At 37.8% G+C, this 14,344-nt stretch overlaps 1 protein-coding gene across 2 annotated transcripts in view; it reads left to right on the plus strand.

Annotated features, from left to right (window-relative positions):
- MGAT4A (alpha-1,3-mannosyl-glycoprotein 4-beta-N-acetylglucosaminyltransferase A) overlaps positions 1-14,344 on the plus strand; it is an 83,965-nt gene that overhangs the window by 39,329 nt on the left and 30,292 nt on the right. For both annotated transcript variants that reach the window (XM_054062406.1, XM_054062416.1), the window contains exons 6-9: positions 9,600-9,646; positions 10,234-10,347; positions 10,948-11,023; positions 12,454-12,568. In XM_054062406.1, the coding sequence (XP_053918381.1) occupies positions 9,600-9,646; positions 10,234-10,347; positions 10,948-11,023; positions 12,454-12,568 (352 nt within the window). The remainder of the gene's footprint in view (positions 1-9,599; positions 9,647-10,233; positions 10,348-10,947; positions 11,024-12,453; positions 12,569-14,344) is intronic.

Here is a 14,344-nt window from a genome sequence, read left to right on the forward strand (position 1 = left end):
ATCTCTCTATCCAAACAGTGGCTGCTAAATTAGAAGATTTTTTTTTAACTTCAGTAATGTTTTTCCGTCATCCTTTTGTGGAGAATCTTTTTTTTCTGTATTATTTATTTGGAAAAGTTTCTGTACTGGTTGGGTCAGTGTGACCCAAGCACCCAGCAAGGTGCCGTCCTGCATGCTGGCATGAACAAAGCCTCTGCACTGAGTCCACATATACAGAGTCAAACCTTGCTGAGCTTGTTTTGGATGTAAAGTTGGAGTGCAACATAGAAAACTTCTCCAGCAAAATAAACAAGCCTCTATTTTCGTCTCTTCTTAGATCAGAAAGATCTATAATCTCTGCGCCTGAATTATAGATCTTTCTGATCAGCAGATATCTCGATTAAAAAAAACAAGGGAAAATATTTTGTCTCTCTTGCTCTCAACCAGATGTATTAGTACAGAGATAATCTATTTATTCTCCTAGTTGCTGAAAACTTGAGAGCTGCCCTGGAGAATGTATACCTAGCCCTTAAATGATCTGACAGCCCATCTCAAGTTGGAGAAAGACCAACAGATCTTACAATATACATACATATGCATGTATGTAATACATTTATTTTTAAAAAATCAAAGCTAGACAAGGCTGTTGTGCCAAATGAAACACTATCTTCACCAGGTAATTTTAAAAGCCTACACAGATGATAGTCCTTGTTTTGGATATCTCACTCAAAACTGATCAGGAAGAACACAGCTTCTAGATTGAATCATAGAATGGTTTGAGTTGGAAGGGACCTTAAAGATCATTTAATTCCAACCCCCCTGCCATGGGCTGGGACACCTCCTGCTAGATCAGGTTTCTCAAGGCCCCATCCAACCTGACCTCAAACACTTACACTGCCAACTCCTGTATCTAGAAGAGTAGCTTGGCCTGTCAGTGAGAATCTGAAATATTTCAGCTGCTGTTGCAATCCCCACTTATTTGACATGTAAGCTTATCACAGAATCACTAGGTTGGAAAAGACCTCCAGGATCATGGAGTCCAGCCATTCGTATCAATCACTAAGCCATGCCCCTGAGCATCTCATCCAATTGTCTTTTAAATACCACCAGGGATGGTGACTCAACCACCTCCCTGGGCAGCCTCTGCCAGTGCCCAATGACCCTTTCTGTGAAACATCTTTTTTCTGACTTACAGCCTGAACCTCTCCTGGCAGAACTTGAGGCCATTCCCCCTTGTCCTGTCCCCTGTCACTTGGGAGAAGAGGGCAGCTCCCTCCTCTCTACAACCTCCTTTCAGGTAGTTGTAGAGAGCAATAAGATCTCTCCTCAGCCTCCTCTTTTGCACCCAGAGAGAATGGCCTGCTGATACTGGGCACCTTCATAGCATCTTACACTCCTTTTTTTCATGGCAGTGACTAGCAAGGTTTTTATGTAGGATTAAACTAGCAATAAATATCTTTATTAGATCTCAGAAAAGATCTGAAAATTTCCATGTACCTGAAACAAATTTAGTAGCTCAGCACGAAGTTAATATTCAGGATTCTGCTCTTTTCTCAAGCCCTAGACTTGAATGACTGAAATACTTCTTCATGGATAAGATACTTTTTGAGATGCACCTGGGCCATAGTAGCTATCTAATGCTTCTGGTCAGGGAACACTACTGTTAATAAACAGACTTGTGTCTCATCTCTTCAGTAACGTCTACTATATTTGAGATGGAATGTAACAATAATCTTTTTTCAGATGCATTGGAGCAGGTGACTTCATATTTAGATAATTGAAATTGAACTGACACTTTTTGCACAATATTATGAAGTTTTGCTTCTGTGGTCTGCTTTGGCGTATAGATAAAGAGGACAAATTCCTTCTGTCCTCCAAGTAAAGAACACGTATCGTAGAAGGGAGATTTTAACTGTACACTGCAACTACCCATCTTCTGGAAAACAAACCACCTGGATATTTTCAGTGATTTACCAGCTCACCTAAGGACAAGACAAAGTTTCCCTAGGTTGCCAGGTCACATATTCTGCTTTCTTTCAGAGGCTACAAATGAGGCTTCATCTACAATATGAACAAAACTAGTAGGAAGCTATATGATGCCATCATAACTTGCATCTGAATGTTCTGTTTTGAGCGGTCCCTTGATAATATTGTTCTGGCTGGCCTTCTAAAAAGCTAAACTTGTTCTCTGGTGTAATGCTGTGGTTCACAGCACGATCCATATGGATGTATGCCCTCATGTTTGAGGAGGTGGCGTGCAGGGCGCAAGGGTGGGGAGAAGCAAGAGTGGAGTAATGTGAGGATATACTTGTATTCCTGCTATTGCTGACAAAGGCTTTGCATTGTGAAACCCTGTCCTGAACTGAATTGGGTTAATCACAGAAATGACTGCAGAAAGAAAGATATTTCTTACCTCTGTGGTAGAGTGGAGACTTTCAATAAAGCAGGGCTGAAGTCATTAGCTCATGTAGGACACAGAGACCACGTTTTGGTTATGTAACATTAGAGGGCTATGTTATGACAGTATTCTGCACTCCTGTTTTTTTGCTTTGCATCTTGTTTTCATGTTCCCTGTATTTATATATGTATTCCCTGAACTTGCTTTAGATATGAATGCAGACACTATATTCCTGAAGATATTTTTTTTTCAGCTGCAGTTGTTGAACTCTGACAGATATTTTTACCTTTTTTCACAGGCTTTATTTATATTTGTACATTATTGCAACCACTGGAAACGGCTGCTGTACTTTTATTCCTTAGGGCTTTTTTTTTCACTGCATAAATATCCAAAAATAGGTCCAAATGCTGCTTTAGTGGCTGCTTTTTCCTCTGTGAATTTTAATGCCTCATATATAGGTAATTATATTCATATGTGTTTTCAACATTTCAAATATACATTTGCTTTGCCTTTTCTGGAGGCTGTACTGTTTTGCATTGTTTGTTGTTGTTTAAAATACATTGTAAAATTATTCCACCCCTATTCTACAGGGATGCTGAGAGATCAAATAGAATTTTAGAAATTAGTAAGCGATGAAGTGACCACGCTTTGCAGATTAGCATGGTTGTTTCCCAGGGATTTTTTCTTTTTTCAGAAGATGTTCTTGAATACATTAAGACTTACTTATAATGGATTTCATTTAAGAATTAAGATCCATATAATCTAGCAGCCTAGATAAACCGCGTTGTTTAGAATGTACTGTACAGTTAATGCCTGAATTTTCCCCTTCTTTCCCTGTAGCTTCTCTTCTTGAATTTGTAGTATCTTGATATTCTGCATTGTCGTTTCCTTTCTGGGTGGCTTGTGGGGAAAAAGCTTTGGAATTTTAGTGCCATATTTGCTTCTATTTGCATTTCTCTTCCAAAAACTGATCCTTTTTGACATCTGAAATAGAAATTTAGTTAAAACAGAAGTTTGCTCTGTTAAGGCAAGATCTAAGATTCAGAGAAAAACTGAGATTGGAAGAGATCTCTAGAAGATCATCTACTCTAACACTTCTGCTCAAAGGAGTCAACTTGCGCATTTTGCGGAGTGTTTCAATATGCATCTTGAAAATTATAGCTTTAAAAAAAGGTAAAGTTGCAAGTCAAACTTCCAGAACAAGGAAATGTTGTACTTGCATTGCTTTTATCATGATATTCTATCGTGCTTTACTTACTTTTTTGTGGTTTGGGTTTTTTCCACCCCATTTGGAGAACCTAATGTGAAAACAAAGGTTTTCACTAAGTGCCATTGTAGACACGTGGTTTATTTTTTCCTGACAACTGTCATTCTGTAACACTTTATATTGCCAAAGTCCAATGTTGAGCGGTTCTGATCTCAGTGAGTGGACAAGTCATGGGTATTGGAGTAACTGTAGAACTTAGTGGCAAACTAAGGAAAACTTAATATGTAATGTATCCAGTATAACTATACAAGTTGTTGCTGGTGGAGTGAGACCTGAAATAAAAGTGAGTACAGGAATCTCATGCTTGACAATGAAATGTAGATGTCTGAACTTCAAGGCTATGTTTGTTTCTTCTAGCAGCACTCTGTCTTGTTGGTGCTGCAAGAGTACCAGACCATGTCTTCTGTGGTCTGATGCAAAGTGTTTGTGTGCTTGCTTTGCCAATGCGTCAGCCTGGCTCCAGACCTGTCAGAACTCACTGTTTTGCTTGGTTAGATTTTACATATGTGGATTAGAACTGGTTCTCAGCTTGACGTGGTGCTACAGGTGCAATCTAGATGCTGTAAAATGAAATTGAGAGGCAAAATCTAAAATAAGGACAGTAGTTTCACTTGGTATATGGCTAAATTGTGGCCCTTATTGCTGGATATTATGAAATACAGGTGACTAAATGGGTTCTGGAATGAATCGGGCAAATTCGCAAAGACCAGATGCAGGAGGAGCTATTGAACCTAATAGTAAGGATACCACGTAGACCTAGGAATCATAAACTGTTGATTACTGATAACTGGGAGGTACATGAAAGGAAGGAAGATGAATTCTGTACATACCTTGTTTATTGCACTCTACGCTGCACTGGTGCGCCCCTACCTTGAGTACTGTGTGCAGTTTTAGGTGCCTTCGTATAAGAAGGACATCAAACTGTTCAAGTGTGTCCGGAGGAGAGCAGCTGAGATGGTGAAAGGCCTTGAGGGCAGGACTTATGAGGAGGGCGGCCCGAGGTCACTCGATTTATTCAGCTTGGAGAAGGCTGAGGGGTGGTGAGCCCATCGCCATCAATAACTTCCTCAGAGGGGCCAGTAGAGAGGAAGGTGTTGATCTCCCTTGCAATAGGGCACAAGGAAATGGAATGAAGCTCCATCAGGGGAATTCAGATTGGACTTCAGGAAAAGGTCCATCCCACAGAAGAGTGGTCAGTCACTAGAACAGGCTTCCCAGTGAACTAGTCACAACACTAAGCCCGTCGGAGTTCAGAGGACATCTGGACAACGCTCTTAGTCATATGGTTTAGTTTCAGGTAGCCCTGTAAGGAGCAGGGAGTTGGAGTTGATGATCCTAATGGGTTGCTTCCAACTTGAGATGTTCTGTGGTTCAATGATTGCATATTTTCTTTTTTTATGCATCTGCTACTGGCTAAGATAGTAGATAGATCTTTGGTCTAAAATACCATGGCTTTCAGTACATTTTGATAAACAGCCCACTTTCTGTCATTTTCAAAGGGATAAAGTAAGTAGGATTTAATACTATGAAAGTGGTGATTCTTAAAACTAGAAATCTTGGTTTTGTGTGGCAGTTGGCTAACTGTTAATCAGAATTTGCTAACCTTTTGTTTTGTCTGCTAGCTAATATATTCTACTGCTTTATGCACATGCTCACTCGTAAAAATCAAAATGCATGTTTGTTCAGACAAATCTTAGAATAATTGTAAACTGGAAATGCAGCCTCACCTAAACTAGAGAAGGTACTTTAGATAATTGTAGAGCAGCATCTACAGAAACTGAAGAAATAAGAAAAACTTATTTCACTGACAATTTGAAACTGAGTTTTCTTTTAGAGAGATTCATCAAATGTCTTTCATCGAAATTGTTGACACAAGGAGTTAAGCCTTAGATGTTGCCGTGTTCACAGGCTTATGAAACTCCATATGCCTCATAAGCTAAAATCTTCTTGCTGAAAATTTGAATAGGCTCAAGGGGATACTGGTGAGGTACCTTGAAGAGGAGTTTACTGAGGAATATTAAATACACAAAATCACATCTGTCTCAGGAAATAATCTGAATTGAAGGTAGTTGAAGCGTGAATGGTAGCAGGAGGGAGTATTGTGTATGCTTGTCCTGTTTTTATTTTTCGTTATGTATCTGTTCACGGCTGCCACTGCTGGAAGCAAGATGCTGAGCTAGATCAATCTGATCAGTCTGATCGGGTATGAATCAAAAAAGGTGGATGTCTCTTGCTCCAAATGTTCTTGCTTTCTTTTTTTTTGTATGACTAGGAAGAAAGAACAAGCAGAAAGATTTGAACTGCTGATATTGAAATAACCATGCCTATTTATGCCTTTCATTAGTTCCCAGAAATACACCTAACAGGCCAAACTTGTTTGTGAGGCTCAGTGTGATTCATTGATAAGGTGCATCTTTGTGGCTGGCACTGTTAACTCTTTGGTTGTGGCCTATCACAATTTTGCATTTAATCTCTTTAAAGAGATTGGTTCTTAAAATGTTTGTTTTTGCTTTGTTTTCATGGGTTCCAAACTCCTGGAGATTATTTAATCTTCAGCCTTAAGGGTTTTACTAAGGAAAAATTCTGGTAGTGTTACTGCCTCTTATTTGGTAGACAAAAATATTCATAGCTGTAGTCTTAAAGGTTATGCTGCTTTGATTGGGATCACCACTGACGTTTCCTTTCAGTAGTTGCAAGCAGCACTGATACCATGAAACAGAATTTAAGTCCATCATAGCTTCTCCTAAGTCAACCTGGTATCTACAAGATGGGTCTTTACTTGGAGAAGTCTGAAGAACCGTTACTTTTTGGTTTTCATGGATGACTTCCTTTTGATTAATCTGGATTTGTCTTGTCCTATTTAAGGTTCTTGGAGAAAACAAGGACATTACTCCTTCATGTTATATATAGTTCATAATGATTTTTAACAGTGTTGTATCCTGCAGGTTGATAAAAATGACCTTAGGTCTTATTTTGTCAAGGCAGTAAACACTTTCTTCCTTGAAAATGGGGAATAGATTTTGGTCAAGAATAGATTTTGGTCAAGAATAGATTTTGGTCAAGAATAGATTTTGGTCAAGAATAGATTTTGGTCAAGAATAGATTTTGGTCAAGAATAGATTTTGGTCAAGAATAGATTTTGGTCAAGAATAGATTTTGGTCAAGAATAGATTTTGGTCAAGAATAGATTTTGGTCAAGAATAGATTTTGGTCAAGAATAGATTTTTTTTCTGTCACTATTCAGTTATTAGCTGAATTTATTGATACTGCTTAGAAGACCTTTAGGTTAGAGCAATTATGTGGCTGTTTCAGGTTTCCTTCCATTGCAACCCTGCGAAGTCTTTTGGTTAGTTAAGTTTTCCCTTGGGTACGGTGACAGCTTGATCAAATTTATTGCAAGTTCTCATATTTATTTATTTCATGAGGTGAAACAGTTTACAAGTGCCACCTTCCTGGTGCATGTCTACAGCTGAAGTATGTTGGCAAAGATCCTACTTAGTGGTAGGCTGAGTAACAGGAGGAGGTGGTTAACTCTGGAAGTTCTGAGGTGGGAAAGATGAGAAGCCAACCTGCTGTCCTGAAGGGAAGAGTTTGGTACTGAAATCCTAGTTCTAAATCTCAGTTGCTCCTGGTAGATATAAATACAGCTGCTTATTTAGAAATAATAGCAGGATATCAAGTTTTTAATGCATTTGCTTATGTAAAAAATGACACCAGCTTTTAAAATATTAATGTTCTTTTTCATCCTAAAAGAGACCTCTCCTTTTGCGCTATGCTGATACACTGATTGTTGATTCCAAAGGCAGGTTGCTTAGTAAACCAGCAGTGGTATTTGCTGTGTCCTGTTCAGTAGTGCTAGACTTGACCATTTTGACTTTGTGTGATAGCAGCAAAACTTACAGTATGAAGCTGGAAGTGTCTACAGGCTACATCTCTTTTAACATGACTGTCTTGTGACTGCAGCTCTGACTGGGAAGCTGCCACCTTTTGCACAGAGGGAACACAAGCAAATAAGCAGAAGCAGGGAAAAGAACCTCTTCAGATTTCCTTTTATCCCTGCTTCTGGTGCATTCTGTGTAAGTGTGTAAGGCTTTAAAAGGCTTCTTCATGTATCTGCAAAACAGGTGAAAACTCTGTTCACTCTAAGGAAACTCACATCAAGGCACAAACTTGATACCAAATACGTGTTTCCAATTGGGATGAAGTTCAGCATTTATTTTCATCTCTGGAATACTATCTAGAAGTTAGCTGCATTTCTGCTCTCTCTGTGAGTGTGTGTGTGTGTAATGTATATAGATAAATCTTGCATTTTTCTATGCAATTACAGTATGGCCTGTTGAACAAGTATTTGAGTTATTAATGCTAGCCTGGGTAATTGAAGTTTGGCATGCCAACTGGAAACTGAAATGGTTTGTCTTTTTCCTATGATGACTAAACAACAATTTCTGTATTTTTATTGTTTAAAAGGTTAAAAAAAATAAATGTTTCAGTTACAGATAGATATACTAACTATTAATTTTAGGTAGTCACTAGATCACTGATTTGCAACTGTTATTTACACAAAGCAGAAAAAGTTGTCGTAAACTCCAGTAATAAACTGCATGAACGATCCATATGTGTGTTTAAAGACTTAGTCATATATCAAGGCCCATATGTAATTGCTTGCGTGTCTGCTTGCGTGGAACACAGGATGAGTTTTAAATTATAAACAACTTATCTGCTTGTTAGAATTTCTGTCCAGCACTAGGCCTAGCCCTTATGTAGAAAATGTATGAAAAATTTACGACAAATGCTTTCTATTCTTGTATTCTTGTAGTATTTAGAACCAGCTTTTGGAGGAAGCCGATTGTTGTCCTTTTTGGAAAAGCATGCGTCACTGGCATTATGTTGGATTTTATAAAAATAAATCTTTAAAAATAGGAATGGTGATTTTTAAGATCAAAGGGTAGGCACCTTTATCAAACAAGATTAGCAGTTCTGTGGAAATGCTTGGAAGGGATTTATTCTCTATGTGTATAATCCTTTAATGATAATCTGCATTACAAATTTATCAGAAAAATTATGAACTGTTCCCTTGTTTTCAGCATTTCAAAGGCAGCTATTTCTCCAGAATCCTCATGAGCCATCAGAATCTGGGTTGATTTATAGAGTGTAAATTTTCTTTTGCAAACTGATTAATAGTATGTCGAATTATTAGATTAGGAAGTGTAACAAAGGCTAAGATTTTCAGTTACATTTATGAGTTCACAAACTCTCTTTTCTTGGAGTGCAGGTGTGTGACCAAGTGAGTAGGTGGAGTAATCGGCTGATTCTGGCAAGTGAGATGATCTAGACTTTACCAGAGTGTCACCATTTGTATTTTAACCAACAAGTAATTTTTAGAATCTGTGCATCTTTAAGAACAGGGTAACTGATAGGGTTGATAGTCCCTCAAGTTTAGTCTCATGCAAACCCTGCATGAGACTAAAAGCAACCCTGGTCAGGAAAAGAGCACGTTCATTGCTATCTGTAGCTGGGGCATCCACACTTTAAATGCAGTTAGGTGATATATTTTTGAAAGAAGAGCATGTGTTCAATGCCATGTTTTCCAGAATGATTTATTTCGTAGTATTTTATTATCTATTATTATTATATAACAATAGCATTAAGTTCTTCCTATGCAATTGCTTAGTGATCATTTTGTCATTGAGTATCAGAGGTTGCAAGAAAATGCCAACAATTGGATTAGAACTGTCTGGTAAAAGCAGAGGTTAAATGTATTTTTCCTTTCTGTTTAAAAAACTGTTTCATCTCCCATTAGACACAAGACATAGTTACATGTATGATGTTTATCTTACGTGCTGAAGCAGATTTTTCAAGTGCAGCTACCTTCAATGTTTGTTACTTAGTTCTTTTAAACAGTAGCTCCAAAACTGTTAAGTATTCTATTTGGTTTTTGTTTGTTTTTTTTTCCAGACTGATCTTGATTATGTTAACAGTGTTGTTGCAAGCCTGGAAAAAGAGTAAGTTTTAGTTTTAATGGGGGGCTTCTTAGCTTATTGGTGGGTTTGCTTTTTTTGTTTTTTTTTCCTGTATCACGTTGTGATAAGTAATAAAAGATATTCTGGAAGTATGAGATCATGCATTTGTGTTTCTTGGGGGTTTGGACTTTGGAACAAAAAAAAGTAATAGATGACAAATTAAGAGGCAGTGATTCAGTCAGTTAAACTGCAAAACAATAAATGAGATTAAATTATTTGGTGCTACATAAACAGATGGGATTGGTTTAATGTAAATGGAAATTTGTGACATCTGTGTTAGGGCTTTGTATTCCGTATGTTCAAAGAGATCTATAGGAAAAAAATCACTAAGTTCTGAAAAAGCAAGGCAAAAGAAGTGTTTAGAATCTAGTTAGGATTCTGATTATTGGACAAGCGGCTGTACTGCTGTGAAGATGATGCTAAGGAAAACTTTTTTATATACTACTAATATTTTACGTGCCTCATTTGACTAAGTCATCATGGTAACAAGACATCGTAACTTTACCAACAGAAAGCAAGCACAAAGTCTGTAGAACTGTTGTGTGACTTCAGGATGTTTCTCTTGACAGATTTTCTACAGAGATCAATTCTGGCTTGGTGGAAGTAATAGCCCCTCCAGCAGCTTACTATCCTGACTTGACAAACTTGAAAGAAACATTTGGAGACTCAAAAGAGAGAGTGAGGTTAGTTTATTCCCCCAGATCTTTTCCCATCTCCTCCCACACCCAGACTTTTCTTGTTTATGAAATGGCAAGTGGGATGTGAATTCTTGAAATGTTTTCTTACTGTAATTCTTGAAAGTGTGGGGATGCTAAAAGTGTTCTGTGAATCGGTCTTGTTCCTGTCTGCGTGCTGTTCTGTGCATGATCGGAGCCTGATTGAATTAATCTAGTGTTAAATTTTGAGGAGAACTGAGGTTTAGTGTACTTTTTTAGACCCTTTTGTTTACTGTTTTTGTTTTTCTTCCTGAAATACAGTGTAAAACCCATTAATTCCTGCTGAATTACCATTTTAAATGCACATCTGTTTTTAGTGAAATGCCAGGTAGTTTACACAATACCAGATTCAAGTTAAATGAGTTTTATGTCTGTATTTAAGCATAAGGTGAAAACTTTGTTCTTTTTTTTTCAGACAGAGGATTTCCTGAGGGAACAATGCCAAAAGCAACTGTCCTAACGTTTCACTAATATGCGTCATTCTTCATAGTGAGATTTACTTCACATTGCCACTGTGTGTTGAGCTAACTTTTTTACATGATACTTAAGTTTTTTATTTAATTTCAGATGGAGAACAAAACAAAATCTGGATTATTGTTTTCTTATGATGTATGCCCAGAAAAAGGGGGTTTACTACATTCAGGTAAATTTCTTTTCTTTCTTTTGAGACAAGTTTTCAAATGAGTCTCTAGAAATTATGCTTTTGGACACATCAGGAGGACACACAGAATGGAAATAACTTGATTCCATAGTTGGAGGGCATTGGGTATGGAGGTTATGGTATGTGCGGAAGTAATTTGTGGAGGTCACTGAAGCAGAAAGCAATTTGTCCTATGTGACTTGTTTTATCTTTTGATGCTTAGTAAAAAAAGTGAAGGAAGGCAAACAACTTTACTGCTTTTAACTCGTCCCCCAAAATGTTACTGCCAAGTACCCTAGGCAGAAAACCCACCAGCATACTTTTGAGTGGAAATCTAGCTAAAATCCATTTTCCCTTTCTTTTGAAGGAAAGTTCACTGTCCCTTTAATATGACTGTCGTCATATTAAATGTTGTCACACTTTCAGTGTTTTGCTAGAGTTTTTTTTCTTTTTCCTTTTTTAAAGTGGTTTGTGAGAGCAGAGTTAAGCGATTCTGAAATTTAATTTAGCTCAGAATTGTTCCTATCCTGTCTTGCTGCTTTGAAGTAGAAGCTGTATCTATAGGTATTGCAGATTTAGTGAGTAACTGTTTGTGATCTTTATTTAGATTTTTGGATTGTGTCCTTTGGGTTTACAGCCCCACTCAGCTCATACAGTTTTTAGGAAGCTATGCTGACAGCTTTCTGAGAGCTCTTTAAAACTTGGCTTTCCTGGAAGCTGCACAGCCAATAACAAGAATAGCCTTTTTGAAACTACACATTTACACAAATATTAGTGCCAGCACAAGGGGGAGACCACGAATGCAGTGGGAGAAAGGACAGGAGAAACCGGAGCCTTAAAGCAGCGGTCTGCACTTACATTAAAGGATTGTAGCACCACACTTTGGCAGTTCTGCTGCCTGGACTGCGTGGTTATTTTGGGCTATGCACCTGCATAGCTTTAGCTGGACAGCCAAAAAGCTGAAATGAATCCCACCTCTGTAGACAACGTGTCTCTTAGCTTTTTTTTTCTCAGAGGAGTATTTCTTTCAGTTCTGTTAGGCATGTGAGTAAACATATTTGCATACAAATAATACAGATATTCTGCTTGTTCTACTGCTGATATCACTTAGTCTAGCATTATGTCATGGATTATTTTTATCTGAAGCAAGAAGCTAAAAAAGCAATTTTCTGAAGTGATAAGTTGATAATACATTTGTGATTCTTACTACAAAAAAATACTGGATTAGTTCTCCACAAACAGACAGACTGTGATCCCTACAGTAGTTATTCTCAGCTATAGCGTCCAGGTTTTGTAGCAGCATTTGCATTAGAAATATATGGCTATGCATTAGCAGTACATTATAAATCAGTGTTTCCTAGCAGTACTTTTTCCTGTTGCTTTGCTGGCTTTCTATTTTTATTTATGGCAATATTACTGCTGCCTTCCTCTAGCTCGAAGATGACATCGTTGTCAAGCAGAATTACTTCAGCACAATAAAAAATTTTGCACTTCAGCTCGCTTCTGAAGATTGGATGATTCTAGAATTTTCTCAGCTGGGTTTCATTGGTAAGAAAATGTTGATTTTAGTAGTTTGAAAGAACACACTCATCCTCAAACTCACTCTGTGAATTAATAGTGGTCTGACTTCAAAGCTATCTTCTTTGTACTGAAAGTAGACCAAGAAGTAGAAATTAATTGGCTTTTTTTAGGAACTCTGGTCTAACTTGTGGGGGTTTTTTTCAGATGTTTTATATGCTTATGTATGACTGAGACAAATTCAAAGTGTTGGAAAAGAGGGCATTTTTATAACCAGAAGTTAATTAATATATAGAAGTACTAACAGTCAAACTGCAAGGAATGAGTTATTTTGACTTTAGCTGCTGTTTAAATAAAAATGTCATTACAACACAACTGACTGAAGAAGAAAAAAGGGTGAAAAGTAACAGATCCTGAAACAACCTAATTGATATTTGTGCCACAAATTTCCACAAATTGGCAGGCGCTGGTTAATCTTGGTTGCAAAGCCTGTTCTGTCTCCACCTTTCTCCTGCAAGAAGAAGTTCTGACAGTCTGTTCCTTCTTAGGTGTAGTGAGAGTCTGTCATTTGTAATGAACAACAGTGAGCAGCTGTGGTTTGACTCCCAGGGTGCTGTTGAACTTTGCCGTTATTTGCTCTTATACTGATATGTTTTTATTGAAAGGTACTAGCCTTAACAGAAAAGCAATGAAAAAAGTTTTGAAGGGATTTTACAAATCAAAAGGTTATTTCATTACTGCAGCGATGTGTCATGATGTATTTAAAAGCTCTAAGCTGGGGATATGTGAGGAGAATAAAAAGCTAAGTTAAAGCATGGAGATTCCAGTACGTAGTCAACACAAATGATTCCAATGCTGATGCTGTAAGTAGAGTTCAGAACAAGTAGAATATCCTAGCTATAACAGATAAAGCAGAGTTCTGAGTTCTATTGTTCTCCTGGAAATTCTTGTTGTTCTCTTGTTTTGACTTTGAATCTACTTTCCAGCGAATGGCTTCATTTTTAGCTCAGTGACCCATAGTGGTTGCAAACAGCGGACATACACCTAGATTGCAGAACTGAGGAGACTGGCACTGTGTGAATGGCAAGGTCTGTCCCGTTTCCAGCTCAGAACCAGATATGCTGCTGGGGCCATAGTTTCCTGACTTTCAGGGTCTCAGAGATTGACCAAGTGGAGAAGAAAACAGTAGTTATCTCCTAAAAATGCTATGTTAGGGTACAAAAATAGTACTTCCTACATTTACCTTTCAGTCTAACCAACAGAACCAATGGAGAGGAAATGGGCAGATGGAAGTCCCCTTATCCATCTGGCCACCACATAATCAATCTACTTTTTGCCTTGGGCTACCAACAGAGATGCACTGTTGCTGAGATGAAGCTGCCTATCATGTGGAAATACACATTTTAATAATTTACTGGAGCTTTTGCCCTAAATAGACTCGTCTCTTCTGTTGGGGAGCCTCCTGCAACTCGCTGTGATTCTGTGGCTGTAGAAACTGGTACAATACCAGAATCTGATTAGCGTTTGTTTCTCCTTTTGAACAGTTAAATTGTGGGCTTAGTTGGGGATAGAGTTTTAGCTCCACTCCTAGTTGCACTTTAAATGTAAATTCTGTATGAAGTTCTTGGGCTACAGATGTAATTTGCATTCATTCTATATTTACTTAATTAAGTAGTAGAGTCTACTCGCTTACAAATTGCAGTTTTGTAAGGCTGACATGTCTAAATGGGTGTAAAGTCAACTTACAGTTTAGGATCTGCACTGTCTGCCCCATGCAGATGCATTTCAGATCACTTATTATTTGTA

The sequence above is a fragment of the Cuculus canorus genome, chromosome 1 (assembly GCF_017976375.1).
Source record: "Cuculus canorus isolate bCucCan1 chromosome 1, bCucCan1.pri, whole genome shotgun sequence".
Lineage (NCBI taxonomy): Eukaryota > Metazoa > Chordata > Aves > Cuculiformes > Cuculidae > Cuculus > Cuculus canorus.